A 27,343-nucleotide genomic window follows, 5' to 3' on the forward strand; every position below is an offset into this window, starting at 1 on the left:
AAGCAGATAAAGCAAAGAAAATTAACTGCAAGACACAGAAGTGATAGGATGTAAATCAGTGGACAGTAAGAATGTATCTTTCTCCTCCTTTTTTTTCATCTTCTTGCTCCAAGACAGAATCAGCCTGTCTACAATGAAAAAGAAAATTTTATTTTTAACTAGCTAGTGAGCTGAGGCTCAGCCTCCTCTTACACAGAATGCCACCATTTGAGCTGACAAGAAGCAAGCACTTTATTAGTATATAAGGATTTGTTTCAAAAGAGGATGATGCTATCACTTAATACTATAGAACAGCTTCCTAAATAGAGATTAATTTTAAAAGGAAGCTGTTCAGTAGAAATGTTCCTGAAGCAAAAATGGGTACACAAACCTGTCCACAGAAGACAAAACGAGCATGCAGGCCACACACTAACACTGTCAAACATCCAATTAACATGTCTGCATGCAAACAGTGCAAAACATTAAGCTGAGACAATGAGCCAAGGGCACACGTACAATCAGTTCCAAACTGCTGGGAAAACAAATCCCCTAACTTCCATATTGTTCTAATAACACATTTTAGGCTTAATGTAAGGACATAGGTAACACATTTTTGCAAGCAAAGTCCCTTATTTTTGATCATACTCATGAAATATTAAGGATTAAATAACCTTCTAATGACATTCCATTACATCTCCTCTTTACTAGCAGAGACACTGAGTTTCTTTATTTAATTTCTGTCAAAAAGCAGATACCATTTGCAATGCATAGAACCAATTTATTTGTAACCCATATTAAAACAGGTTTGTCCCTGTATATGTTTTAAGTGCAAGTTCATGCTTTGAAGAAAGGGAGGAAAAATATGCAGTTTTCAGTTGAAAAAAGAGAAGGAAAATACTGCCTTTTGCATATGCTGCATCTAAACACGTTTCCTGAAAATGTTAAAACTGTCAACCTAGAACCAACACCAACAATGCATTTCAGAGTTACTCAACTGCTGTATTAATCTTTACAATGTAATCTTAATTATCAGAAATACAACAATACTATAAAGAAAGCAGGGTCACAGGAATAGCACTCTGAATTTTCTTTTTTTGTTCCATCATGGATTTGAGGCCAGATTAAAACTTTTCAATACTTATTATTATTGTTATTATATGCTTTCTGCAGAAGAGGGGATCTAGAGTACTGCTCCTTTTAGCAAGACAAGAGCAGAATCCCTAAAATAAATGCATTTTCAGAAAATATAGGATTCCTATTAGAATTATGTTACTTCATCTCCTTCTCATAAAGAACTTGTGATCTCTTTTTACAGGTAACTAAATAGAAAGCGTGGAATGACCACAAAAGATGGGATTTTATTTGTAGGCTCACACTCATGTGACCTGACAAGTTTCTTCAGTTTGTCTGCAATTTAACACAGGAAGACTGCCCAAAGCCCCGAGATAGAAACCACTGCACAGATTCAACAAAAAGGTAGAAAGAGCAAGATTCTGCAAGAAGTCCTGAGTGAGAAGAGATGAAAGGAGAAATAAAGTTAGTAAAGACAATGCTGTTTGCAGGGATAGCTGCTAGTAAACCAGTAATTGCACAACAGTGGAGAATTTTCTGATTGTCTTCCTTCTCATGCAGTGGCAACTGGATGGTAGCAGGACAACGCTGTACAGCAGCACAGTTCACCCAGAGGAAATGACATTTGACCAGCCCTCTCAAAATCTGCACATAGATGGTTGTGAGTCACATCCATGAATGTCTATAGGTGGGAAGGAAAAGCAGCTCCCACAACTCTTCATAAAGAAATCACTTCAGCAACACTCAAAACTCAGTTTCATGGTCATTTTAACTCTTCACAAGAGGAGGTGAGATAATGAATGGCAGCTAGTTCATCCACCAAGGTGGATGTGCATTCAAAACCCATTCAAGTCAAAACCTGAGCCTATGATGTACTTTTCTGCAGACTGAAACTCCTTAAGTCTACACTTGAATGCAAGTGCACAACTACACTGGGGAATGTTGAAGCTTTTCTGAGCCAAGTGTATTGAAATGGCTAAGAACTTTTGAAGATACTGGATCTGAAAGCAGGCATCAACAGAGCAAATCACAAACACCCTGGAAGTGTAATTCCTTTGCTTGGGATAGGGCTGTCTGTGCTCTACCACTGCGATGTCAGGCATCCTGGTGAAACTGGTCTCAGGATCTGCTGCCACCCATACCTCTACCTATGGGAACTGTGTCAGGTTACCAAGGAGGCCCTGCACCAACAGAGTCCCTGTGAACCAGCTGGCAATCCCAGCATCAAAGCCTCACTACAGCAGTGCCTCAACTCCCTGCAGTTAAAAAGGTTTGGTCACTAGTGATCCACAAAACACAGACTACCAACAGTTGGGATTTCAACTTGGACCTAGGTTAGTACAGCATATTCAGCTGCATTTCCTTCCTATAAAGTGTTAGCAGAGTCCTGAGTGGCTTAGATACTTTAAAAGCCTCAGGTCATGCTTACAAAGTGTTAAAAAGCTTCTTTAATGAGATAACACTCTATGAAAAATTTTATGACAACAGCTACTCTTTCAATACATTTAGCAAGTGGCTTTTCACTGCTTCAAATGTTGTTAATGAGCAAAAGCCCATCCGGAGCTAAAGAAAATGCAATGCTGTCGGGAGAAACATTGCTCCAACATGGGTGAACATGCACACACATTGGTATTCTATGGTATTACAAACCACCGAGGTTCCTGAATAAATAACTGGCTGCATGCAGCAAGATCCCCTGACAGGAAGCTGGCCATCCCTAGATTATGAGCTATACACTTCCATGTAGTTTTGTGCTTTTTAATGTTTCACATGCCTATGCAAACTAGCACAGGACAGCATAATGTGATTAAAAATAGCACAACACAAAACAGGAATATTTTTCTCAAGTTCCAAATATAGCCAACTTTTTGGAGGGAGAAAATAAGCGTAATTGATTTGGAAATAACTTTAAAGCAACAGCAACGAGAGACTTATCTCAAAATCAGTGAAGTCAGTAACTTAAACCCAATTGAAAACATGAGATGTAATCCTGCATTCTGTACAATGTTTACATTACAAAAGGAACTATTTGCAAAAGGTAAAAAATAACCTGCAAGTTAAAAATTGCCTTTGTTTCAGACCTAAAAAGATTAGCAGAATTTGTCACAACAGTAGTATATCACAAAATAGTTTTATGCAGTCTGAACATACTTTGGGTTCACAAGCACCAAGTTAAAAATTTGAAATCCAGCTCTGCTTACTGTCTTCACTTCTTATGTGACAAATATAACTACCACAAGGTTTACTACCACGAGAGCTAGGGGTGGTTTCAGAAAGGAAGAAATGCTCTTTAAGCTCATGATAATGAGTACATTTACACAATAGTTCATGCAAACTTCACACTCACAAATTCTAAGATGCACCAGTTAGTGAACATGAATGAATTAGTAACTCATGCAGCTGTACAGTACACAGAAAGCTAAACATACTTACCCAGTGGTATGCTATCTAGGTCTGTGTAAATACAGCAACAAGGAAAAAAAAGCAACATTCCAATCAAAACATATCCATTTATAAAAAGAAATAAAACAAAAATACCCAAATGTATTCTAAATTTTTCTTAGTATCATCTCATGAGAAGTAGAATAGATGCCGTAACAGACATAAAATGCCAATCCAAAATCACTAGCATATGATGACTGAACAGGATTGAATTTTAGAATTTCACATTCAGAAGTTAAAACAATTCCAAATTGTAAATCCATTGTCTTTTGTAAAAATAACAAGCAGATTATTTGAATTTTAAAAAATCTCAATAATAAAAAAAACTTTGTTTCCTACATTTCACTGCTGAGAGGCTATACTTAAAAATGTCATACATGCATTTCAATTGTCAAGTATAAGATGTTAAATACAGCATCTATTCAGAAAAGAAATAGTCTAGAATGCCCAGTACAGCATGCACAGAAGGCAAACATGACATGCAGCTGAGGATTCAGAAAACAAGATGAAAAAACTACCTTGCAAAGCATGACCCAGAAAAGCATCGAGTTCAGGATTTAACTCAGCTTTTTCTTTTAGCATATGAAACAGCAGTTGGTTTTGAGTAGCACTAGTGATTTCTGTCTGCTTAAGGCGTCCCTCAAGAACTTTGATCTGAGCTTCTTTCTGAGCTGCTTGGAGACCCTAGGAGAGGGAAAGATGACAAATGTTTTATCACAACCCTTGTTTTACGAACTGAAAACTGTCAAAATTTTTAAAAAACTACAAACACAAACAATGTGCACATTGCAGCCACCTTCTCCCATCCTAAAGATCAGGTCAACTAAGGGCCTTTTTCTTTACTTCATCTTTTAAAGAGACTCATTAGGCATTCATTTAACTTGTATTCCTCAGACTGCCTTGCAAATATGCATCTAGTGGCTAATTTGGACATGACTCCCAAGTGCATTTCAGAGTCTTCACATTTTTTACAAGTAGCAAGCATCTGAAAGATCAACACCTCCACTTTTCACAGGTAACTACTTTTTAGAAAATTATTACCTATGATACTCTATGACAAAGAACAGGGGGCAGGTGGAAGTGGGACAGGGTGGGACCCAGAACTGTAATCTTTCCTACACAATCACTCAGTGAACTTCAGCTTCTAATGAAAGATCTCATGGCCTAGCTTATGACAGAATTCATTCTGAGGGAACTTCCCTAGATCCATGGATTGGTGGGAATTCTTTAGTTGGAGAAAATACAGCCAAAGAAATTTACAGGGAACATATTCCAAGTAGATTTCCAAATTCCAAAAGAAACGGTATGAAAAAATGAAGGTACAAGACATCTTCTCAAAGACTTACAGGGCAACACCAGACTCTGAGTGTTGGTGCTTGAGTAAAAAGTGTTGCCCTACAAATTTACACACTACATTCTGATTGAACTAAAGCTACATAGCAATAGACACATTTTACAGGTGAAAACAAACAAAAGAATAGACAGCAAGCATGACCAATTTTGCAAAAAAATAAACCTTCAGCTTTTCTATGTGATAATTTCTCATCAAAAAGATGATAGAATCCTTCACATAATGGAGCTTTTTATCATCATAAAGAGAAATCATTAACAGAGTAAGTCAGAGGCACTTTTCTCATATTAACTCTGTGGCAAGATCCATTCAAACACATCCAAGGGCTGAAAAAATATTAAAAGACTGAAATTTGCAGAAGCCAATGTGATTGTGGGAATTTTCTTTACCCTTTTTTTTCTTCTCCACAAGCCTTTTGGATTACCTGCATAGTGACGAATCAAGAATGCAAAAGAAACCCCAGAGAACTGGTCGGGGGGCTGACCCAAAGACAGTTTCAGTATCATTGAAATCTTTCATTTGACTCAATGAGATTTGAGTACCATCCCCCAGACAGAAAGAAATGTAGCAGCAAGAGCACATGATACGTGTGCACAGGGTTATGAGCTGCCAAATACTTATTTTGAAAATATGAAAGAAAAAATATATCGTCAAGACTTTCAGAAGAATCCCTGTGGCTCTACTCAAAACTAGAACTCAGAGTCAAGTATGTCGTGCATCAACACATAATTTAAAATTTTTTTGGAGGTTCATATTTGTACAAAAGTGGCTGAGCCAGTCTTTAAAAAAAAAAATCTTGAGCTCTCTTTAGGAGTTTGTTGAAAAACAGAGAATTATTTGATTACAAAAAGCTAGTGCTCTTATAGGAACAACATGAGCTAATTAACACAGTGAAGTAGGCTCTACTGGGGGTTGAAAAACAGGCAGTATGTTGAAGAGGACAATAGATCTCAAGGGCCTTCACACTGAGAATCAGCATGACCCAGTAGTGTTGACCAGCTTTGCTTTGTTTAATGCACATTAGTCATGTCTTTATGTCAGCCCAACTCTGCTCCTGGCACATGCCACAGTCCTGGCACAGACATCCTTCACTTAACACATTACCTTATTGATACCCATCATAAGGAAGTGATCAAGCAAATATCGAGCTTCTGTCAAGGTGCAAGCATTAATCACTGCTGTTACATCCAAGGTCTCTCCTTCTTCCTATGTGTGCAAGAATAAAAACAGTCGGATTGTGAAAACGTCCTAAGAATTAATATTAATTTAATGCCAGCATCCTAGAAAGCATTAGCTTTGACATTTAGATGCTTTACAATCTTAACTTGCATTACACTATTGACACTAAAACTCAGGTATCAATTGTATAACAGTCTTCATTTCAAACTTCACATAAAAGTTTTCACCAATTTTCACTTCCTGGCTCAATAATTATACAGTCAAAAACTAATTTCTAAATGAGAACATTTTTAAGGCTAAGACAGTTGTGTTTTCTTGTCCCTATTTTACCATTTTTGTGTTAATATTTGACCTACCTTTGCTTCTTCCATTTGCATAATATTTGCTTGGCAGTCAGAAATGCTGTCGTTAATGTAGTCTATATTCGCAGTTACTGATTCCATCTCCTCATTTATGTTTTGGACATTTCTATCTGCTTCACTGCCGCCCCCATCCTTGATGAGCTTCTCCCTTTTCTTTGAAAGCTTATCTCTTCTTTTTGTGAGTTCTTCACGTTGCTATTTTCCACAAAGACATAATATTACATAAAAAAGAATTAAGTAATTAGTAAGCCCTTAAAACATTCAAGTGCCTTTTTGTTTTCCTTTGTTTGTTACACTTTAACTAACATACCATGACTTCCATGGGAAGAAGTTACACAGGTGAATACAGTAACGTATTTTCACATGATGCCATTAATGTCAAAATGCCATTTTCATTTCTTACTAAGCACAGCAATCCCACGGTCCAAATGCTTACTGGAGTCAAGAGTGTATTCACTGACTGCAATAGATTCCACCCACTTTGCCAATGCTGCCATAACATCAATTATTTGATGTTTACAGCAAACACACTTGCAGTGCTCCCTATTTAACATGACGATACAGCCAACAGTGTACAGCAGATCACCCACCGTAAGTAACCTGTTCATATCTGCCTCCATATTGGAAATAGTCATCCTCTGCATAATAATATCAGTCACTCTGCGTTCAAGTAACTGCCACTTCATCCTGGCTGCCTTTGAGGAGTAAACTCTGCTTGTCACTGCTTTCCGCTGGTACTTCTTTCTGTGATAAATTCAAGAGAAACACACAGCTAAGTCTAAAGTAGTCCAGTTACAAATTTGAATGTGGAAATCATCAGGCCGGAATATTTTTCACAAACAACTTAAAAATTTCATGCAGAAGTTCTTGCAGTTTCTCTTGCACCAGACAGCTACCTGCACCCAGCCCCAAGCTCTGCTGCACTCTTGCACTTGAAAAATAGGTATCAAACACTGGCATCTTTCATGACGCACTATTGAGTTCAAACGCCACCTAGGACTTGTTCCCTATTTAACAGGAGATCTGCTTCAAACCACAGTCAAAGAGCACAAATAAACCCGATACATTGAACTGCATTTTCCAACAAGTTTTACTGTGAACTTAACACTGCTGGCATTGGACCACCAAGGCCATTTCACTTGAAGAGCAGATTTAAAAACCCTCAAAATTTCAAAATCCAGTTTATGTGACTTGCCCTTTAATGCCATTTTATATTATTATATTGTTGTCTTAAACCTAGAAAAGTGAAATTGCATTTGATAATGGTAAAATGCCCATTTTATGAGCATTACATGACAACGGTTTGACAAATAACAGCTCCTGCAACATGTATCATCACAACATTGTCTGCAACAAAGTGAACACAAACTTCAGTTCTCATTAGTGTCCTTAAAAGTTTTAATCCTTACCCTGTTCCATTTGTTGCAGTTACAGATAATGCTTGAACCCTTGCAACAGGAATTCTCATCTTCTGCTGTGCTGCTGTTCTGGAGCTGTCGTGCTCACCTGACAAACTAGAACTTGCTTCCTGCATGGAATGCTCAGGCAGACTCAGCTTTCGACTTACTTTTCCTGCCACTTTATCAGACAGAGGCCTTACTTGTCGACGAAGGGCTGTGACCTGAAACACAGAGCAAAGACATGATTAACTCTCCCCAAAACTGAGTTCTACATTACACCAATACATCATCAGTCTGTTTTCAAAGATGCATTGCTGTTTTACCACAGTACCTCTTCAGTTTTGCGACGTAAGATAACTTCTTGGTTTCTTTTCTGAGCTTCCAGAAGCTTGAGCTGATGCTGTGAAAAAACAGAAGCAGCACATGATATTTTTTCCATTATCTGTTGCGAAGACTGTATTGCATAAAAAAAAAAAAAAGACCTCTACACACTAATGCAAATCTGCAAAATTGCTGTGACATGAAGTGGTCCAGTTATGATTGTTTCTTGCTTTTCCTAGTGCAGAACAAAAATAAGTGTTTCACTCTATCAATTCTATCAAAAAGAGTAAGTCCATGCAAGCAAGGTGGTAGCAATAACTTTGTGAAGATTCACTAATCACTAATTCACTGATACACATACTCAAGCACAACAGAAATTAGAAGACTTATCACCTGAAGCCAGGAACTGTGTTTTCATGGAAGTCAAACCAAATTTTGTGCATTTTCACCGGTGAAAATACACAGGTACATGCCTGCCTAAGTGAATGCATATACACTACATATACACAGTGTGTGCCTGCAAGCAGATGCACATCATAATGACAGGTGCTTATTCCAAATGAAAGTTCTTTATCTGTCAAATCACCTCCCGTTTGCGCTGCTCCTTTTTAAGCTGTGCAATCTCTCTATTTCTTCTAGATTCAGTCATTCTGGCTTTCTCTTGTTCTTCTTTCATTTGTTTCATCAAGCGAACCTGTAGAGAGGTCATCACTTAGAAAAGCTGTTCACTGTGAAGTGCTGCTCCCTGCCCCCACTCATACAGAGTTTTTTCTTCAAGTTGCCATTTTCCAATATATTAAATGCATTTAGCCACTTACCTCTTCCATCTAATGTCTTCTTCACTCAGTGCTGAATAACAGCTAATAAGCTGTGCAAGCTTATGCATGTTTGATACCTTAATTTCTGTTCATTAAACCTAAAAGCTACCCCTCTCCCCCAGGAACAGCCTAGTGCTTGCATCTCTTCTATTTTCAGACTTTCAAGCAGCTAATAGCAAGATCAGAGTTATCAGGTAGATGGATGCACAGGAGATTTCAACCCAAATTTCAGTAAGCACTCATTGTGCAACACTTCAATTTACTGAAATATACCTTGGTTTTCTTCATCTCTGTCACCTCCTGCTGCAGTTTCTTCAGCTGCTTTTCATACTGAGACTGATTTTTAAGCAATCGTGCATGTTCCTTTTGCGCTGTTTGAAGCCTCTGCAGTTCTTTATTCATGGCTTGGAGTTTCTTTTCATATTCTAATTTGATTTTTTTTGCCTTTTCTTCTGAATAGGTCTCCACAGAACCTAGAGCAAAACGGAGTTCTTAATCTGCTTTTGTTCAGGATATTTGTACTTTGCCAGCCACAGCAGATAACTACTTCCTCTGCTTTAGCATTATCTGCAATACCTTTAAAACAACCTAATTTGTCTCTAGTTCCTGCCACCTGCACTGCTTTGAACTTTCCACCTCGTATGCATTCTGGGGTAAGAGATCAAGTACTAACATTTTTCTCTGACTTCTTTGCAACAGATCTGAGCACCTGAAAGCACAAATACACACATTTGTATACAGGAGTATAACAACACTCCTAAAAGCCATCAATTTCTTTTCTGACACTGATCAATGAGGAAGGTTTAAGGAATAATAGGGGAACAGCAAAAGCTTAGAAAGTGTGTAACTATAAAGCATATATAGTATATGTTTAAAAAATAAAAACAAACAAAATACTTTTCAAAGCACTCTCCCAAAGTGCAGTTATTTATGGCTTGGGACTCCTGAGTCATAGGTGGTTTGTCATCTCAATACTATCACATATTCAAAAAGGTTTGGTCAATAAAACATCTCTGAAAGATCACTGATCCTTGTTCTTATTTTTATGCAAATAAAAAGAAAGTGGGGAGGGAAGAACACAAAAATAACTTTTAATTCAGGAACTATCTCCAGGATTATGAAAGCTCTTAAAGAACTGAAAACGTTTATTCACCCAAATCAAATACCTGTTAGTAGCAATATATTTCCAAAAAATTTTACTCTCAGTTCTGGTAGAAACTAGAGTGAGTAAAGAATGATTCACTGGCATTATGGGTACAAACCTATTTCTGTTCTCTAATTTTTCATCAAATTTGAAAAAGAAAACAAGAGAAGTAGAAAACAGTTCAACTTGAAGAGCTTATACAAGATCAATGATTTTGTACTTCTTACCCAAGTTTTGAAGAACCTGATCTCTTTCAAGCTGAGTGTCTCGAATTTTATGTTGTAGCATCATTAGTTTCTCTTCATACTGTTTTTTCAGTGTTTGTAACCTTCGCTGGCTGTTTTCTAGCTCATCTATCAGTTTCTGCTTAATGGCTATTTCACAGGTGATGTTTGCCAAGTCAGCTTGATAATTTTCTAAAACAGAAAGATTTCTGTTAAAGTAACAGCAAGGATCACATGAATACAGATACTCCTTACAATCTTAGGGTCACTGGAAATGTAAATTGTGCACAGGAGAATTCCACACAAATCACATTGCACCACACAATCCTCTTATCTGCAATTCATGTTAAAGTCTAAATCCTAGAACTGGGAAAGAGGTAGGGAAAGATCTCACATTGGATCAAAGTTGCCCCTATGTTGTAATTACACACATTTAAATTGCAGTGTCAGCAATCTGTCCTTCCCCATTAAAAAGGCTTCAAGATTTCAGCCACACCTCTTCAGGCTGAAGAATAATTGTCATTCATAAACCCAGCAAGTTATAATAGGAAAAACTGACTGCTGGCAGACTCCAAATGGAGCCTTTCCCTTCTCTAGCTCTTAGAAAGACACAGAATTCTCAGAAGAGAGGACCCATCACAGTTATGGAAGTGAAATGGTGAAGGGAAAAAGTAGGAGGGAAAAGGACTAACCCACATGATAAATTCATAAAAGTTTAATTAACTTCTTTAGCCAATTAGGTCCTTTTTTGTCTTAGGAATTTGTGCTTCAGAATAAGGATATCAGTTGAGGATTATTTTTTTTCAGGTTCCTGCTAATGGTTTGTGCGACTCCTAAACAAGAAGAAACCAAGAGACTTGGTTTGCCCATTTGGACCAACTCACATGAGAGAATTGCTGTTTGTGACTCACGCCATATAAAAATGAGGAAGGCTGATACACTCCCAGCCTTTTCAAAATTAACTTCTACCATTTCCAAATTAGCTGATAGGAGCTGTCACCGTGGTGATCAGTCCCAAAGAAATAAAAAGAAACCAGTACTTAAACCTTACACTTTGGATGTCTTAATCAAGGAAGAAACATGTTATCAAACACCAGATGGCCTCTGGTCAATTTCAAAACCAATAGAGGGACACTTGATCAGCTGTCTATTACATGTTTTTGCACCATAACCAAAAAAATAATTCACTGGATATACACTTCACAGAGAATTAGACAGTTGGTTGACAGCACACTTTCTTGCCTACCAGGACCTGAGGTTTGACAGATACTATTTGTGAAACTCTACAGAATATTGCACTAACATCACCTTTTTCATCAGAGTCAGAGTCTGATTCATCTGAGCTTTCAACAACTTCCATATCATCTTCATCCTCATCATCGTCCTCTTCTTCATCGTCATGATCACTGACTTCCTGAATCTCCTCCTACAAAATGTCCAGACGTTAAAGCATCCCCACACTTTTCCATGCATCAATTATTTGTGACTATCACTGTGAAGCTGCAGTATTCACCCGATCCATTCCTAATTTCCTTTCTATAACCTTGTAAATCTTTAAACAAACAATGAACAAATAAACCAAACACTTCTAAATACTTACTCCCTCCAATTCGTTATTCTCTCTCTCCGAAGCGCCTTTTTCATCTCTCTTCTCCTGCTCATTGTCTGTGTTATCCTCTTTAACACTAGTAGAAGAGGCAGACGTGAATTATTCATGAACTGAAATGGCAGGTGTTTTCCATCCCCCAAACCATTAAGTTGTAATTTCAAATAAAGATGAAAAACAAATGTAGTTAGAAAAAGGTACAGGTGTTGGGCATGGGTAAAACACAACTTCCAAACTTCCACAGATAATAAAATAATGCCTAATTACTCTTAATCTTGGCTTGCAAAGTAACAGTAACGATTAGCACATTGTTCCAGCATGCTGCACAACTGGGACAATCAGAATACACATCTCCATATACTACAGCAGTACTCGTTTTGCATGGAAGTTGCAGTGTACCCAGAGTAGCTTTTACGAAACAATAAACATTGTGTGCAAGTACAACATAAATTAGAGGTATTCCTACACTTTCGAGCTACAACGGAGCCTACTACACTTAGAGTAGTCTGAAAATTTATGTATAAACCTTAAACAATATCCTAATTTATCACACTATAACCACTATTTTGATCAGTTATCTACTTTGACATCAAGAGAATGCTCAGAATAGGCACTGATACAACAATAAAAAGGGCTTTTTGGTTTTGTCCTAAAAATTTGGTGTATTACCCATTAGGCCAAGTTTTAACATTTTAAAGTGCACATTTAAGACATCAATTGCAAATATAAAACAAAAAATCAATGGCACTCTGCAAACTGTCACAGACCAGGTATCAGTCCCTCTAGTGTTACATGTACAAAACCCAAAGCTCCAATGGATGGGAAATTGTGACAGAATAGAACTAGACACCATAGGGGGTAATAATGAAAAAATGTGGTTAGGATTGCATAATGTGGAATCCACCTCAAGTAACTTCCGCTGGGTAAAAGTTTGGCAAATTGTGCTGTCACTGATCAGGCACAGTACCTAAAAATGCACATCTTCCTCCACTGATGCCAAAAGGAGCTCAGATTCAAGATCAAACTCTTGGACAATACCAATACTTAGTGCAGTGACAAGAAATATACAGTAGATTCGACACACTACAATTTGGCAAGTGACACCTTTAAAACGACTTTAAAACAGAGCTCGAATCTTAAAAGTGCCTGTTGAGTAACACAGTGCTTCTGTGTACACATGATTTTTCGTTTTATTTCTTTTTAACCTGTTCAGTACTAACTGATTCCCTTCTGCCCCACTCATTACCAGTTATAAGCTGACCATGCACAAGGCAGAAAGCTTTTGCTTGGACCAACTAATCCATGCAGCAGCTGGGGATGCTGGAATTAAAAAGTCTAATCACATTTGTACACAAAAAAAGTGCCAAACAGGGAACACTGAGCCATACAATCTCATTTCCACAGATTCTCATCTCCCTCAACCCAGAACATGTTCTATGTTGGTTATTAAGCCTAAAAGATAATGGATCTTAACTGCAATCCTCATGCAGATTGAGGCAAACCCACAGTTTCCCTTCCCACTCCAGTCAGCACAGAACTAAGCACTAGAGAGAATTTGTGTTCTGCCTAAGAAAGGGGAGAGACAGCAGGAAGGAGAGCCAGCAGCTCTCCCAGGCAGAACCGTATTGCTGAACTTGTGTGCTACTGCTCTGTGGATTCACATCGTCTGCATCAATGCACTGGGTGGGATCTTTGGATCAAAGCAGACAGCAGGAAAACAAAAACTCCTTTAGTTTCACTTTTAATCATAGTACAGTTCTCTTTCTAGAGCCCTCAACTTAACTGCACTCTATGAATGACTATTCATCTCCTGGTTTGGCTGAAATGGAATGGGAAGAATGGCCAATGCTCCAGTCACACGCTTTCAGAAACCAAAGCAGCGAACTTGACTGAGGTGTGGCGGTCCAAGACACTCTTGATCTCACATGCCAAAATTGTTATTGTCATATTGTGCCTGCTAGACACTTCATACTATCTGTGCTACTGCACCTTCCTCCTCCTGCCTTTCATTCCACCTAGGCCATGCAAGAAAGAAAACAATTAATTCAACAGGAATTCCCAAAGGTGCCACCTCCCCACAAAAGCTTCCTCCACACTGTGTAACTCCAGTCAACCTCAATTCCACAACAGAGGTTTCTTCCAGTTAAAGCACTGGTTGAAAGTGGAAACACAGGAAAGAATTTTGAAAATGAACTACTCCTGAAGTACCTATAAATCTGCCCAACTTCTTTTCATGTATGACAACCAGTTAATTGAAATGACAGGTAATTAAAAACCTGGGAAATATTCCAACCTTCTTTCTTCTTGACTGCTTTCCTCAAGTTTCTGTAGCCTTCAAAAGCACGAGGTACAGTATTGGAAGGCCAAGCCAATGAAGAACAAACCAGACAGTGAAAAGCAAAAGTGATAAGAAGGTAAAAAAATGATATATATGAGCTTGCAGAGTTTAAAATGAAATTTTAAAAGATACCATCAAGAGACAACAAGTAGTAAAAAGGCAATACATCCTGGACAGTTGGAAAGTAAATAGAAAACAAAGAGCAGCATATATAGGTTAACTAATCTGCCACTGACAACAAGTGCAAATTCAAGTTACACTAAGGAAGAAATTTTAGACAACATATTTAACTTCGCAAATTATTTCTAATTATGGATTAAGAAAGTATCTCAATTCTAGAAAAAGCTTTCTCCTCTTTCTCCACTTAGAACTGGCAAATAAAATACTGAAAATTGCAAATACTGCCACTGACTCAAACTTATATATTCTCAGGAACATATCAGGAAAAAAGCCAATGCACTAGTTTTATATATGCTGATAACATATCGTAATATAAAGTAGGAATAAGGAAATTTTAGTATTAATACTCTAATATATTCTGAATATAATTCATACAAAAATCTTCAAACTGCATTCATTTTTTTGTTTCGAGTTTTGTTGTTTGTTTGTTTTTAAATAAAAAGTAGAAAACTGCAGCTTATTTTTCTGGGATTCGGAAAGTACATGCCAATCATTGCTTGTTATTTTTTAATAAATTAACAAAAAGCATGCACCAGAAGCAATGAGATGGACAAAATGTTAGTATTTCTACCTGTACATTTTCCTCTTGAATAAATGTGGATTTATCGGTAAAAAAAGTCTGCACAACATATGTAAGCATAGAGATGGCTTAAAATTCATCAACTACTGAAATTCCTCATTTCCCATTAAGACAAAGTTTTGAGCAAGAGCTTTTTCTGCCTTTTCACCTTATACTGCCTACCATTCTCCTTCAGTATCAGCTAGAAGCTAGCACTCTGAACTCCATGTAACTTTCATCACTAATTTAGTTTAATGAAGTTTAGGGAAGTCAAAAGAAAACAGTCAAAAATGGTTACCTGACATATAAGGCTGACTTAAAACTGAAAGGAATGTGGAAGATTTGCTCTGGGTCTTCTAGTGGGTAAGTCACACTAAGTCACACTGTGGGACACTCCAATCAGGTAAATTTTTCAGTAGCCAAAACATTACTGCCCTGTTTCCAATAAACTTCATGGCAGATGGTTGTTAAAGGCTACAGATACATAGCAGTACATACCTGCTGCTCATTCAGTACCTTGCTCCTAGGCCTTCAGGCTACCTCACAACAATTTAAGTAGATTGCATGTATTTAACATTATGCACCTTTTGTCACACTGACCCATAGCCAGGAAACAAAAGACCAAAAAAGGCAACAGATGGGGCAGAACTAGTAGCTAGGCTTACCAATCCCATTTCAATCGAAAAATGCTAGTTAGACGACTTTAAAAGAATGGCAACACTAAAAAGAAATAGTAGATTAAATTTAACTAAATGCCTGCAGAAGACAGAATTAAAACAAAGAATCCCTATCAAACTGCATGGCAAAGTTTCTGTGCAATACATTAATGTACATACTGCCAATTCCTGAAATTTTAATAGAATAAAAATTCACAGTGGCATAACCTTAACATAATCTTTTCATGAATTAGATAGAAGCACGCTGCAGGTAACAAGCATGACAACATATAATCCCTCAAATTCTAACATTTCTTAGCATATGCACCTCAGAAATTTCTAAATATTTATTACAAAACAGTCTGCAGACTGGCCAGTAGATAGATTCAAACCTTAGCAGCACTTTAGAAGAGTATGACCCCATTTTATAGAACACAAGACCCACTTTAAGATAGAACCATCAAGAGGTCTCTTCCAACTTTAATTTTTCTATAGCCCTCTAATTCTATAATGCTAGGATTCAAAACTGATCTCAAAAATAATTTATGGTAAGTAGTCCCTATTTTTGGATCAGACTACTTGGCTATCCCATCAAAAGATTATTTTCCTGGTGTGAGAAAGCATGACTGGCTTTCAAATTAAAAAAACAGCCCCCCAAAAAACCCCAAAACCAAACCAAAAAACAACAACACACACACAAAAAAAAACCCAAACAAAAAAATCAAACCAACAACCAAAAAAACACCAACCCCCAAAATTAAAAACCCCCCAAAACATGACCTAACAACTGAGGCTCTATCCAAGCATGTAGTCAAATGCATGCTTGATTGTAAAATGTGTTAAAAATACAGAATCAAATCTCTTTGTTCCTGCATCTACAGTTAAAGGACATACTGAAGTGCTTGGCTGAAGAGAGGACAGAACATTCTGCTGATTTCATTTAATACTTTCATCTTGCCCTCAGGTTCCTACAAAAATGAGACAAAATCTATCAAAATCCCCATAGAAGTCTAAGAGCTTCCTGAAAAATGATACACAAAGGAAGAATCTAGTTGTTATTAAAATGAGTGTTCTCTACAAGTATGAGACATTTGTGTGGTAAACAGATCTGTAGATAAAGGACAAATTGCAGATATCAGTGACCCTCATCTACTTTCTACTTCGACTATTTCAAGTTTAAACTATTTAAGCTTTAGTCTGAACTTGTAGAAGTCTGAAGGACCATTACTAAAAAGAGTAACAGATTACAAGCATGGAAAATTTCAACTAAAATGGAGAGATTTCTAATGGAGGCAAAGTCTCTGAGTACACAAACAAAGCCTTGCTGCACTAACTGCTGTCTAAACAGGCATTTATGTCAATGTCTATGAGGATTTTAGTAGATGAGAAGTTGGACAGCAAAAAAACCAGCAAAGCATGATGTTGCAGAGAATTAGGAAACCTCAAATTAAAAAACATTCATAGAAGCAAAAGATAAAGCAAAAGAAGCCATTCCAAGAGCTACCAAAGAATCCCCAACTATTCAGAATATCTTTTCTTCAGAAAGCTGTTTCAGTGTTGACATAGAGTTGAAAAAAAGTTAATAATGTTTTCAAACTTCTGTTAAATTTCAGATGCATCTTAGAAGAAATTTTTTTAAATATCAAAATTTAGGGAGAGCACCTGTGTTTTTATCACGGTGCATAATTACATAGAAAAGTTCATTACAAAGGAGACATTCATTCTACAAATACTGCACACTTCACTGGAAGAAAAGATGCAATAGAAAAACTGTAACTTCAACATGTAAAAAGGTTTGAAGGAACAGCAGTTTAGGGTCCAAACCCACACAACAACAAGACTTTTTAAGTCTCAGTGGTTAAAAAAGTACACCTCTACTAAGAAAGAGAAAACAAATAGCATTATAATTCATACACCACCTCTTTTTCTTCTTCCTTTCTTTTTTTTTCAGCTTTTCTAGATCTTTCTTGGCTATATCTAGAATTTCCATTGTCTCTTTCTCAGAAGAAAGCATAGAAGCAGAAAATGCTGATGGTCCACCAAAGTATGTGGCTCTTGATGATGCTCTTGACAAGTTGCGTCGAAGATTTTCATTCACTGCTTCACTTTCTAATAACTTTGCTCTTAATAAAAAAAAAAAAAGGAAGAGTTGTAGACCATGAATTACAAGTATTGCCAATACATGAGATGTACGCTCTTTTGCCTCTGCAACTTCAATGCGTTACCTTCAGTTTAAAAAGAAACTACAAACCAAGGTGAAGTCTGAAAAAATACAAAGTAGTAAATTCCTTGATGATACCATTTTACACAATGGTTACGTATATTGTATATATATCATATAACCTAGACAGAATACGTGAAAATATGTCTGTATGAACATACACACAGATATATATACACACACAGATGCATACCTGAATATGCTCTATGCGTATACCTGGTATATTAAAGTTACACAAAAGCTCTAACATTAACTGAAGATAGGCCAGATAATTTTTTGCATGGTATATGTCCAAGAACTAGATAAATAAAAATATCTAAAATATTTAAGACTTTTTGAATTTGAAAAGAAAGGGTTTTTTAAAACTTTTTTTTAAACAAGTAATTTATAAGTACTATCATTTATATATGGGGTTATAAAGTTATAAGATAATCGTTCTAAGTTTTGCTGTCCTTTATGCAACAATATCAAATTATCACCATTATTTAGGAAACATCTTACTCTCATTTCTATTGTCAGTTTGATCTCTAACATTTCATATTTTTGTGGCCAAGAGCAATACCAGATGGTCTTAGAAGCTGAAGGACTACTCTCTTAAAGTAATCCCCCCACAGGAAAACAGCTGAAGTACTTACTTGCTAACACTTCTATTATTTTTTTTTACTAAAAATTGTCTAAATACATATTATGCAAATACCTGAGATCTTCAATTTCCTTGATATAATTATGAATCATGTTGCTAATTTCTTCATTTCCTTCCCCTTTGAAGGACAGAGAGAAAAGGGGCATGAGGGAAAGAGAAAGATTAAGGAAGGACGGTAACAGTATAATTATCTGAATATAGCTACTAGGCACAAGGTACCAGCAAAGGGAAACAGTCACATGGGCTACACATTTAAATCTTAACTTATTTGTAAAATATCTTTCCTTCTTAAACTGAATTACATTTTTGGTTCCTCTGTCATATGATCACCATATGACTATCAGTAACTTGTTTTCCATATTAGCACATTTTAACAATGCTTAAATCAAAATCACTTATTTGCATTTTAATTTAGAGTCAAATTTATTTGGTCTGGTTGTTAAACCACCACAAGGGCTAAGCATACAGATAATTCCTATACAAAGATATTATTTCATATTTCCTGTTGTTGACATTCCTAAATGGATGATCAAATTAGGGTACAAAAATATTTCTACTATTAAAAAAAGACTCCAGAAACAGAAGAAATAATCATATGGGGGCCTATCTCTACCAAAGAAGGTCCTACATTTCTAATAAAAAGGCATCACTTCATTCCAAGGGATCGGTGAAGCAAGAACATAAAATTAATTTAAGTTCATGAATTTATGAAGCAGTTCATGCACATCACACTCACAGCATACCTGTCCTGGCCAGCACTTGGTTGGCCTGATCACTCATAAGCTGCGTTATTCTGGCTCTCAGAGCATCAATAGTCTCTTGCATTGCTTTAATTCTAACACGCAGGTTGTTGTTTTCTGTTTGCAGCATGGCATTTTCATGGAACATGTCATTGATGCTTTCAACGCCTTCTTCATCTATAATCCTTTTACCCTTTAAGAAAGTAAAAATATTTTATTAGTAGTAAAGGCTGACCGACACATGCAAAAAACTGAACTTAGTAAATGCAATCCACAGATTACTTAAAGTTCCAAGCAGATATTCTTAGCAAAAGATAATCTTCTCTCAAGAAGTTTAAAACAATGATAAATGGATAGTTTTCAAAAGATTGATGTCTGGCCAACACCTTAGCATCTGGGTTTTGTGTAATTCCACTTTAGTCTAAAATACAAGTTCTTGAAGAGGTTAAGAAATAAGAAGATAACTATTAAATCAGAATACTATCTCAAGAAGAACAGAAGGTGACGCTGTCTAGTAACGACAATTATTGCCAAAAACCCTGTATAAACTTCAGGAAGAAACGGGCATGACTATTTGCCTTATATAACTGAAATTGTATTTTTAAAACACAAATAGTTTTAGCTGTCTAGTAAGTTTTCAAAAGCAATACTCATTCACTTATGCATAAATCTAAGTTGTGATTTGGTCATTTTTGCTTTGGAAGTGACCTTCTCACTGCCTTTCAAAAAGCAAATAGCATGCAGCATCAGTAAATATCACTGACATTTGCTGACTTCTCTTTTTTTTGCGGATACAATCTACTTTTTATAAAAATATCTGGTCATCACTGGAATTAGAAGTGTTGTTTACATCAGGGTTGCTATTACAATGTTTTTAGTGTATGAAGTGAAAATAGCCAACAGAAAAAAAAAAAAAGCTGTGGAATTACAAGCCTTTGAAAGCAGAAGAAATCCTAAGAGGATAAACTCACTGTTTTGTATTCCATGAGCTCCATCTGTAGCCGTGCAATCTCACTGCGCAAAGCATTTATTTGTTGACTGGCCCTATCCTGATTAACCATCACCTTGTTCTTGATGTTCCGTGCCCGATTGGCGTACTTTAATGTGTTCAAAGTTTCCATGAAGTCTCGATCTGAAGGGCTCACGCACGCTATCATGAGCGTTTGACTGCAAGTCAGAAACACAGGTCAACATTACACATCAAGAACAAAAAGAGCAGAGAAAATCTAACAGGTCCTCAGGCAGAAGGTGAAACAAGAATAGCAACTTCGTAGCATTAGTGAAAATATTTCTCCATCTAGCTCTCAGCAAACTGTGAACCAAAAAGATCAGCAGTGTTACATCTTGCATCATCTTAGTATAGCATAGGAGATACTAGATTAGATCTTGTTCTACACATGAAATTACAAAAGCAGTTAATTGGTGTTTCCAGAAATGTTATTCAAATTACATTCAGTTTGCCTAATCATATATAAACTGAGATTAAAGAATTGATGATCAACCTAAATTCCTAGACAGTGATTTGGATCATGCAGCCATCAGGACTGCCTACTGTAATTCCTGAGGTGCCTACCTACTTCATCTGAAAGGTGCTCAAATGCTCATCTGACCTGTCCAAACATGATTAATGTGCCTATTCTCTACGTGAGGCTCCAAACTGACTGAATCTTCCACTGCAAGTTATCTCCTGCTCTCCCAACAGAAGTCCAAAATTAGTCCTTACCCTTAGCACATCTGTCTATAACTGTATTTGTACCACATTTCATAACACCACTGCTTAGAGCAACTTTCTGCAACAAAAAGAGCAGCAGGATCTGAGCTTTTGGCCCAAGAGGGCTATGAACAGCCATCCTCCTTTCAGTTTCCTACAACACCCCCTAGCCCTCCCATCATGGGATATTATTGCAGGATGAGAACGTACTCCTTGCTCCAAATAAAAGATCAAGCAGATAGACTAGTAGGAACCAGCAGGACAAAAGAAAAAAAAAAAAAAAACAAAAAACAACACCCCAATTTTCACTCCAACCAAGTGCTTTCATCATTCAACAGGTTCCTTCCCTCACTCCCTGGAGCATACTTATTTCACATCAGATAAGAACAGTTTAGAGGGTCAGAACCAGCATTCCAGCTGCAGATCATGCTGAAGGTGCATACATTGCCTAAATTCTCAATAGATAGGGCAAAACATCTGCATTTGATGGACTGAGAACACTCCTCCAAGTTTTAAAGGAATTTGCTTCTCTCTATACATTAGGAAAAACAAACTGTCTTTGGGGCAAAGGAGCAATATCTGCATCAGGCAAGCTAGATTATGATCTTCACTTTCTGTAATTTCAGACTGAAACAAACACATGCAATGCTCTGTGAGGCAAGCAATTATATTCACCATACACACTGGGAAACTAAGCTAGAAAGAGGAAGTAGCCTGGGGCTACAAAGAACATTTAGTTTCAGCAACTCTTCCTCAGCCCTCGCCCCTACCTTTGTGCCAGTTCTCCAAACTCTTTTAGTCCTCAAGATATGGGTATGCAAGATTAAGAACAAATTGTTAATTCTGACATTGAGAATGCGCTTACTTTTCTACATCTTAGAGGACTGATTCTGCTATGTGTCCATCTTGAAAACTGAACCACTTGAACTCCGGTTTCCTATCTGAATTGTAAAATGGACTAGGGTTTTTTAAAACTGTTCTACTTCACTGTTTTCATTTCTTTAAACTGCTCCTCCTGCTCCAGAAGTTTTTCATTTTTCATATTATAGGTTTTCATTTTTCATATTATACATTATAAAATTCCTTTTAAAACACCAATGCTCCATATTTCTTTGAATAATTCAAGAAACATTGAAGTGTTGCTTCAGAACTGTTACAGCATTGTATTTAAAGTAAGGATTATTGTGAGAATAGTACAGTGATATGATGCTTTCATCACTGTTAACTCAGGACTAACTACAACCAAACCCAAATCATTACTAGTAGATTTTTGTATTTGTTAAGAGAGAAACAATAATGTGGACTTCAATACCTAGGGTGGAGGTTAGAAGGCTACAGAAGAGGCTTAAAAGAAATCTAAATCTGATTCTCCAGAAGAAAGATTGCATATTTGTTAAAATTTAGCTTTTCCATGCATTTTGATTGCCAAAGCCCAGATAAGAAACCATTCAAAATGGGAGGATTTCATATATATATATATATATATATATATATGAAAAAAATCTTCCTTAACAGCGAAGTGCTTATTTGAGATGTCACATACAAAAAAAAAAAAAAAAAGGGGGGAGGGAGTGGGAAGAAAGGCATCCACACAACTATCATCAGTCAGAAAAAGACAGAATATGTACAAATACCATTAAAAACACTCCGGGGCAGCATTTGCTATCTGTACATTTGTGCTGGTTTTGGCTGGGATAGAGTTACGTTTCTTCACAGCAGCTAGTATGGGCTATGTTTTGGGTTTGTGCTGCAAACACCTACTGTGTGTCCATAATGCAGATATGTTTGAGTTGCTGCTGAGCAGGGCTCACACAGAGTCAGGACCTTTTCTGCTCCTCAGGCTGCCCCACCAGTGGGGGGGCTGGGAGTGCACGAGGAGTTGGGAGGGGACACAGCCGGGACAGCTGAGCCCATCAGGCGCAAGGGACATTCCATCCCATATAAAGCTGGGGGAATGAGAAGGAAGAGGGGGGATATTCAGAGTGACAGCGTTTGTCTTCCCAAGTCCCCATAACGCATGATGGAGCCCTGCTTTCCTGGGAATGGCTGAACACCTGCCTGCCCATGGGAAATGAATGACTTCCTTTGGTTTGCTTGCATATGCGACTTTTGCTTTATCTTTATCACTTTTTTAAAGTGTCCTTATGTCAAGCCCAGAGTTCTCTCCCTTCGACCCTTGTGATTCTCCCCGCGGTGCCCCCGGGGGCAGGGAGTGAGTGGCTGCGCGGGGCTCGGCTGCCGGCCGGGGCACCCCCGACCCCACCGAACTCTGTGATTGCTCCCGAAGAACACGAGGGGGAGCCGTGGAGCTGTGAGACGCGAAAATATTTTAAAGTCAAAATAGTATTTCTACAACAGGGCGACTTTAGAAGTGGTTTGAAAAAAATGCTCACTAGCTGGTGTATTTGATTAAAAAATTAGTGAAGTGCTTTCAGCATTTATTTACAGAAAGAGCTTAAAAGAGCGATGCTGTTGCTTTCTGCTGATTTTTTCATAATTCTGGAGTTTCTTCCTCCCTTATGCACTTTTGAAAGTTTCTAGTCCTTACTTTACTTTTTTTTTCTGGCTCTGCTTTTCCTCACACTGCAGTGCTTCAAGTTGTTACTAACATTAACTCTCTGAAGAGCAGAGCAACAATTTAAGATTATTCTTCTCAGTGGAGAATTTTCTTCCACTTCTCCCTTTTCCTTTGTGAAAAAACTTCCTACTCTCCTAAACATAGGAGCCAGGCATATTGGATCACATAAAAGAACAATACTACCTTACTAAAATGTACTCAGCTGTGGTCCCTCATATTTGTATGTTAACATTCCAAATGCAAAATTTGTATTATTTTAATAAATTTGCTAATGTTTTCTTACATAAAGCCTCCAGAGGTCAAAGCTTTCCTTCATCGAATGTGCAGAATGTATACAAATGGATTCATACAAACAACCCTGGTGATAGACTACTTTCTTTTTATTAGGCTGCAATCCAACATCAGCTAACTGAAAAAAATGCATCAGAGGCTGAGATATATAATCTCTAAAAAGATCGAACGGCCTGTGGTAAGATGACTCCAAGCTCCTGTGCATTTAAAAAACAGGGTAACAAAAAAAAAAAAAAAAAAAAAAAACCTTTTAAAGCAAAACCCAAAACACCTTTTAAATAAAAAAAAAAAAAAAAAAAAAAAAAAAAAAAAAAAAAAACCTCTTAAGGCAAAACCCATCACAGCTTTCAAATACAAAACAAAACTTAACATTTATATTACCTATACAGATATTTTCTGTCTCCAGATATTTTCATGGGAAGAACTTCAAGCTTCATGTCTACTAAAATAACAATGGAAAAGAACAAAGGAAAAATCCTCTCTAAAATCTTTTCCCTCCATTGACAGCATTTTTGTTATGACAATTTATCTTCAGAACCTTCCTCCAGCAAAAAGAGTGGCTATTTTTATTGTCATTTAATGTTCATTTCACTTTCTGAAGATTATGTTCTCATTCATGCCCATTCACAATGAAATACATAAAATGTTCCAATTTTCATACCTGTTTCCCCCAAGAGAGTCTTGAAGTAGCCTTGTAAGCTTTGAATCTCTGTATGGTACATGAGTTGCCTTCTTACTTTTATCTCCCAATGCACTTATTACATTGCCAAGTGCCAGCTATAAAACACCAAGTCACGTAACACACAAGTCAGAATCAGTTCCTGTATAGTTTTATTTTAAAAACAGCTAAAAACTGGAGTCAGCATATTGTAAGAAAATTAATATACTCAAGAAAGTTAGCATAAACATATTTCTGAAGATTTTTGCATTTTACATTTAGAAACTTTTGTGTTATCAACAGTGCATCAGATGACTTACAGTCTGGTACCTGCAAGTGCTAAAGTGCTTAGCACAATTCATATGCACTGGCTCTTAGTATCTCAGTCACAAACTAAAGCTGGTACTACTTCATCTAACAAACGTTTGCTTTCGATGATTATTAAAGTTGATCTCTACTTCTAGCAGTAGCTATAAATTATTTTAAATTAATTTTATCAATCTGCTTTATGCTGCATTTAGAATAAAATATGGGGCATTTATATAAAGAAAAAAACCTTAGAATTTGCTGCCTCTACAGATATGTAAAAGATAAGTAAAGATAAGTAAAAAATGTCTGATTATGATTTGAGCACTTAACACTTGAAATTAAAGTCTTGTAGTCAATGGATATCCTGTTTCATTGCTTAAAGGGTCTAATTCATGTTTATAAACAATCTAACATGTGGCTGTGAAATTATTTTTAATGTGGAACTGCATGCACTTCAATCAAATAGAAGATTTTGCTTTAAGTGGCGCCCTGTACTGCAAGTTCTCGCTCTGGAAATGGTGCAGCTGCCACCAGCAGATGGAGAACGGCACACACCCCATGCTGTGCCTGCTTGCTTTGAAGGATTTAAACAATTTCAGTCTGTTTCACAAAACTAAGGGCTGGGCTTCACTATAAATGAAAGTTTTGTGATCTTGTATTAGTTATATCACACTGATTCTCACCTTCGTGCACTTTATATGCTCTTTGTTAAGGACACAGCTGTGTCATCTAGACCCCCCCCAAATCCTGCTGGCTTTGCGCTTATGTCAATGATGAAATTGAACTGAATACTCTTTCTCTTCCATATAATATAAACAGAAGAACTACAGAAAATAACCAATGTCATGATGGCAAGAAAATTCTAATTGCAGAATACCTCATTGGTACTGCACAATAGCCCAGAAAAAAGAGATGTGTTTTCACAGATAGAACGTGTATTTTTGTGTCTTCAAACGAATTGCACAGAGCCCTGACATAGCCATGTAGCACAAAACAAAAACATGAAACTACAATCTCCACTGGTAATCACCAGCTCTACTTTTCAGTGCAGTTTAGTGTTAAGTAAAACACTTAATACAGTTAATTAAAAAACTATATAGCAAACCAGTATACAGACAAAAAAAAAACCCCATTGAAGCTATAAATTTTAAGTGTTTTGCCTGGGGTTGTTTTACACTATATTGTATAGTTGTATAGTCTTACTAGTCCACAGTTGATGGAAATGCCTTCTTTTGCCCTTTCTCCTGTAGCTCCTGTTCGCTTTAACCTTTCAGATCCCGCCAGATCAACAAAATGAAACTTGGCAGTAAGAGTTTCATATTCATTCATCTCAGAAGATTCAGATATTATCCTGTTATCAGTGGCATTATCCTGAAGCAAAGAAGAACCCACAAGGCTTGGTGAGATCTTTCACATTTACATCTGTAAAGTTCAATCAACAATTATTTACAAGACTACCCCTTTGCCATGACCATCTCCTTATTCATTCCCTTTTAACAACAACAGTATTTTGAAACATACCACCTCCATTTTAATCATATGTACCAACATATCATTCTTGAAGACGCAGCTCTAGATGCATGTGCGTACAAATTACTTTAAGTACAAGCTACCATTGCTTCTTGATGAAGAAATGGGGGGATACATATATAAAACATACAAGTCACCAGCAAGGCAAGCAACAAATTTGTATCTCTCCTAGAATGCAAGCCAATTGTCAAAGAAAACTGATTTAAAAAAATAAAACCTTAATTACATAATTACACCACAAAATTACCAGAACCACTTAGTTCATAAGCCTGCCAAATAACTGAAAGATATTTTGATTTTATACCTCTCTAAACCCCATTACCAGCCTCCCTCTGGGATGATTCTTCAACTTACTGTAGGAATTATTGTTGGAAGCCATTTCTCCTAGCAGTCAGTATTCCACTAGCACTTCTGACTTAACCAGAAAATAAGGGCAGCAGAGGGAACATAGTAAAAAGAAGAGGTTCCTTTCTCCCTTCCACCTTCCTCCCCCAGGTAATGACTGGCACTCCATGCAAGCTTCCATCAGTATGGAGAGTCTGCCCAGGAACACACTGCCCTGGGGGAGGTACCATAGCCTCAGCCTCTTTCCACTTCACATCCCAAAGCACAGCAGCAAAATTATCCTTTTTCATTAGACAATCCCAAACTTTTTTCTGCTGATTAATTTAGTTCTACCATTTACTGTAGAGTTTTATTTTACTCTGAGTGTAGTTAGATTTATTTTCAGGAAAGCAATGCAATAAGAAAAATCTTTAAAACACTCACTTCTTGACCTTACTGGTAAGATACCCATTGCAGGGCAATTTCTACTAAATTGGCATGATGCCATACAATAAGCATATATCAAGTGTATATTGTATTTGTAACAGATTTTCACCATTCAAACTACAAGCTTTATTAGGAATTTCTATCACATTAAGCACAGAAAACCCAGAAAAACCTTTTTTAAAAAAAACCCTAAAACTAATCAAAAAGCCAAACACAGACCCTCAGGTATTCTGTGGTGACCTTTATGCCCTTGGTCAGCTA

General features: G+C 36.9%; 1 protein-coding gene across 9 annotated transcripts in view; it reads right to left on the minus strand.

Annotated features, from left to right (window-relative positions):
* The window catches only part of KIF21A (kinesin family member 21A), an 88,402-nt gene that overhangs the window by 24,770 nt on the left and 36,289 nt on the right, over nt 1–27,343 (minus strand). For 4 of the 9 annotated variants that reach the window (XM_042018300.1, XM_042018296.1, XM_042018304.1 and 1 more), the window contains exons 6-24: nt 25,985–26,152; nt 24,476–24,591; nt 20,206–20,401; nt 19,238–19,427; nt 18,549–18,612; nt 17,550–17,753; nt 14,191–14,229; nt 11,892–11,976; nt 11,600–11,717; nt 10,295–10,483; nt 9,197–9,396; nt 8,692–8,799; nt 8,116–8,184; nt 7,794–8,005; nt 6,975–7,128; nt 6,379–6,579; nt 5,948–6,049; nt 4,011–4,176; nt 3,484–3,504 (exon numbers count right to left, since the gene is read on the minus strand). In XM_042018300.1, the coding sequence (XP_041874234.1) occupies nt 3,484–3,504; nt 4,011–4,176; nt 5,948–6,049; nt 6,379–6,579; nt 6,975–7,128; nt 7,794–8,005; nt 8,116–8,184; nt 8,692–8,799; nt 9,197–9,396; nt 10,295–10,483; nt 11,600–11,717; nt 11,892–11,976; nt 14,191–14,229; nt 17,550–17,753; nt 18,549–18,612; nt 19,238–19,427; nt 20,206–20,401; nt 24,476–24,591; nt 25,985–26,152 (2,602 nt within the window). The remainder of the gene's footprint in view (nt 1–3,483; nt 3,505–4,010; nt 4,177–5,947; nt 6,050–6,378; nt 6,580–6,974; nt 7,129–7,793; nt 8,006–8,115; nt 8,185–8,691; nt 8,800–9,196; nt 9,397–10,294; nt 10,484–11,599; nt 11,718–11,891; nt 11,977–14,190; nt 14,230–17,549; nt 17,754–18,548; nt 18,613–19,237; nt 19,428–20,205; nt 20,402–24,475; nt 24,592–25,984; nt 26,153–27,343) is intronic. The other 5 variants (XM_042018299.1, XM_042018305.1, XM_042018302.1 and 2 more) reach the window with 3 other exon arrangements.

This window comes from Corvus kubaryi, unplaced genomic scaffold, assembly GCF_017639235.1.
Source record: "Corvus kubaryi isolate FWS band 111438036 unplaced genomic scaffold, C.kubaryi_AGA036_p1.0 137, whole genome shotgun sequence".
NCBI lineage: Eukaryota > Metazoa > Chordata > Aves > Passeriformes > Corvidae > Corvus > Corvus kubaryi.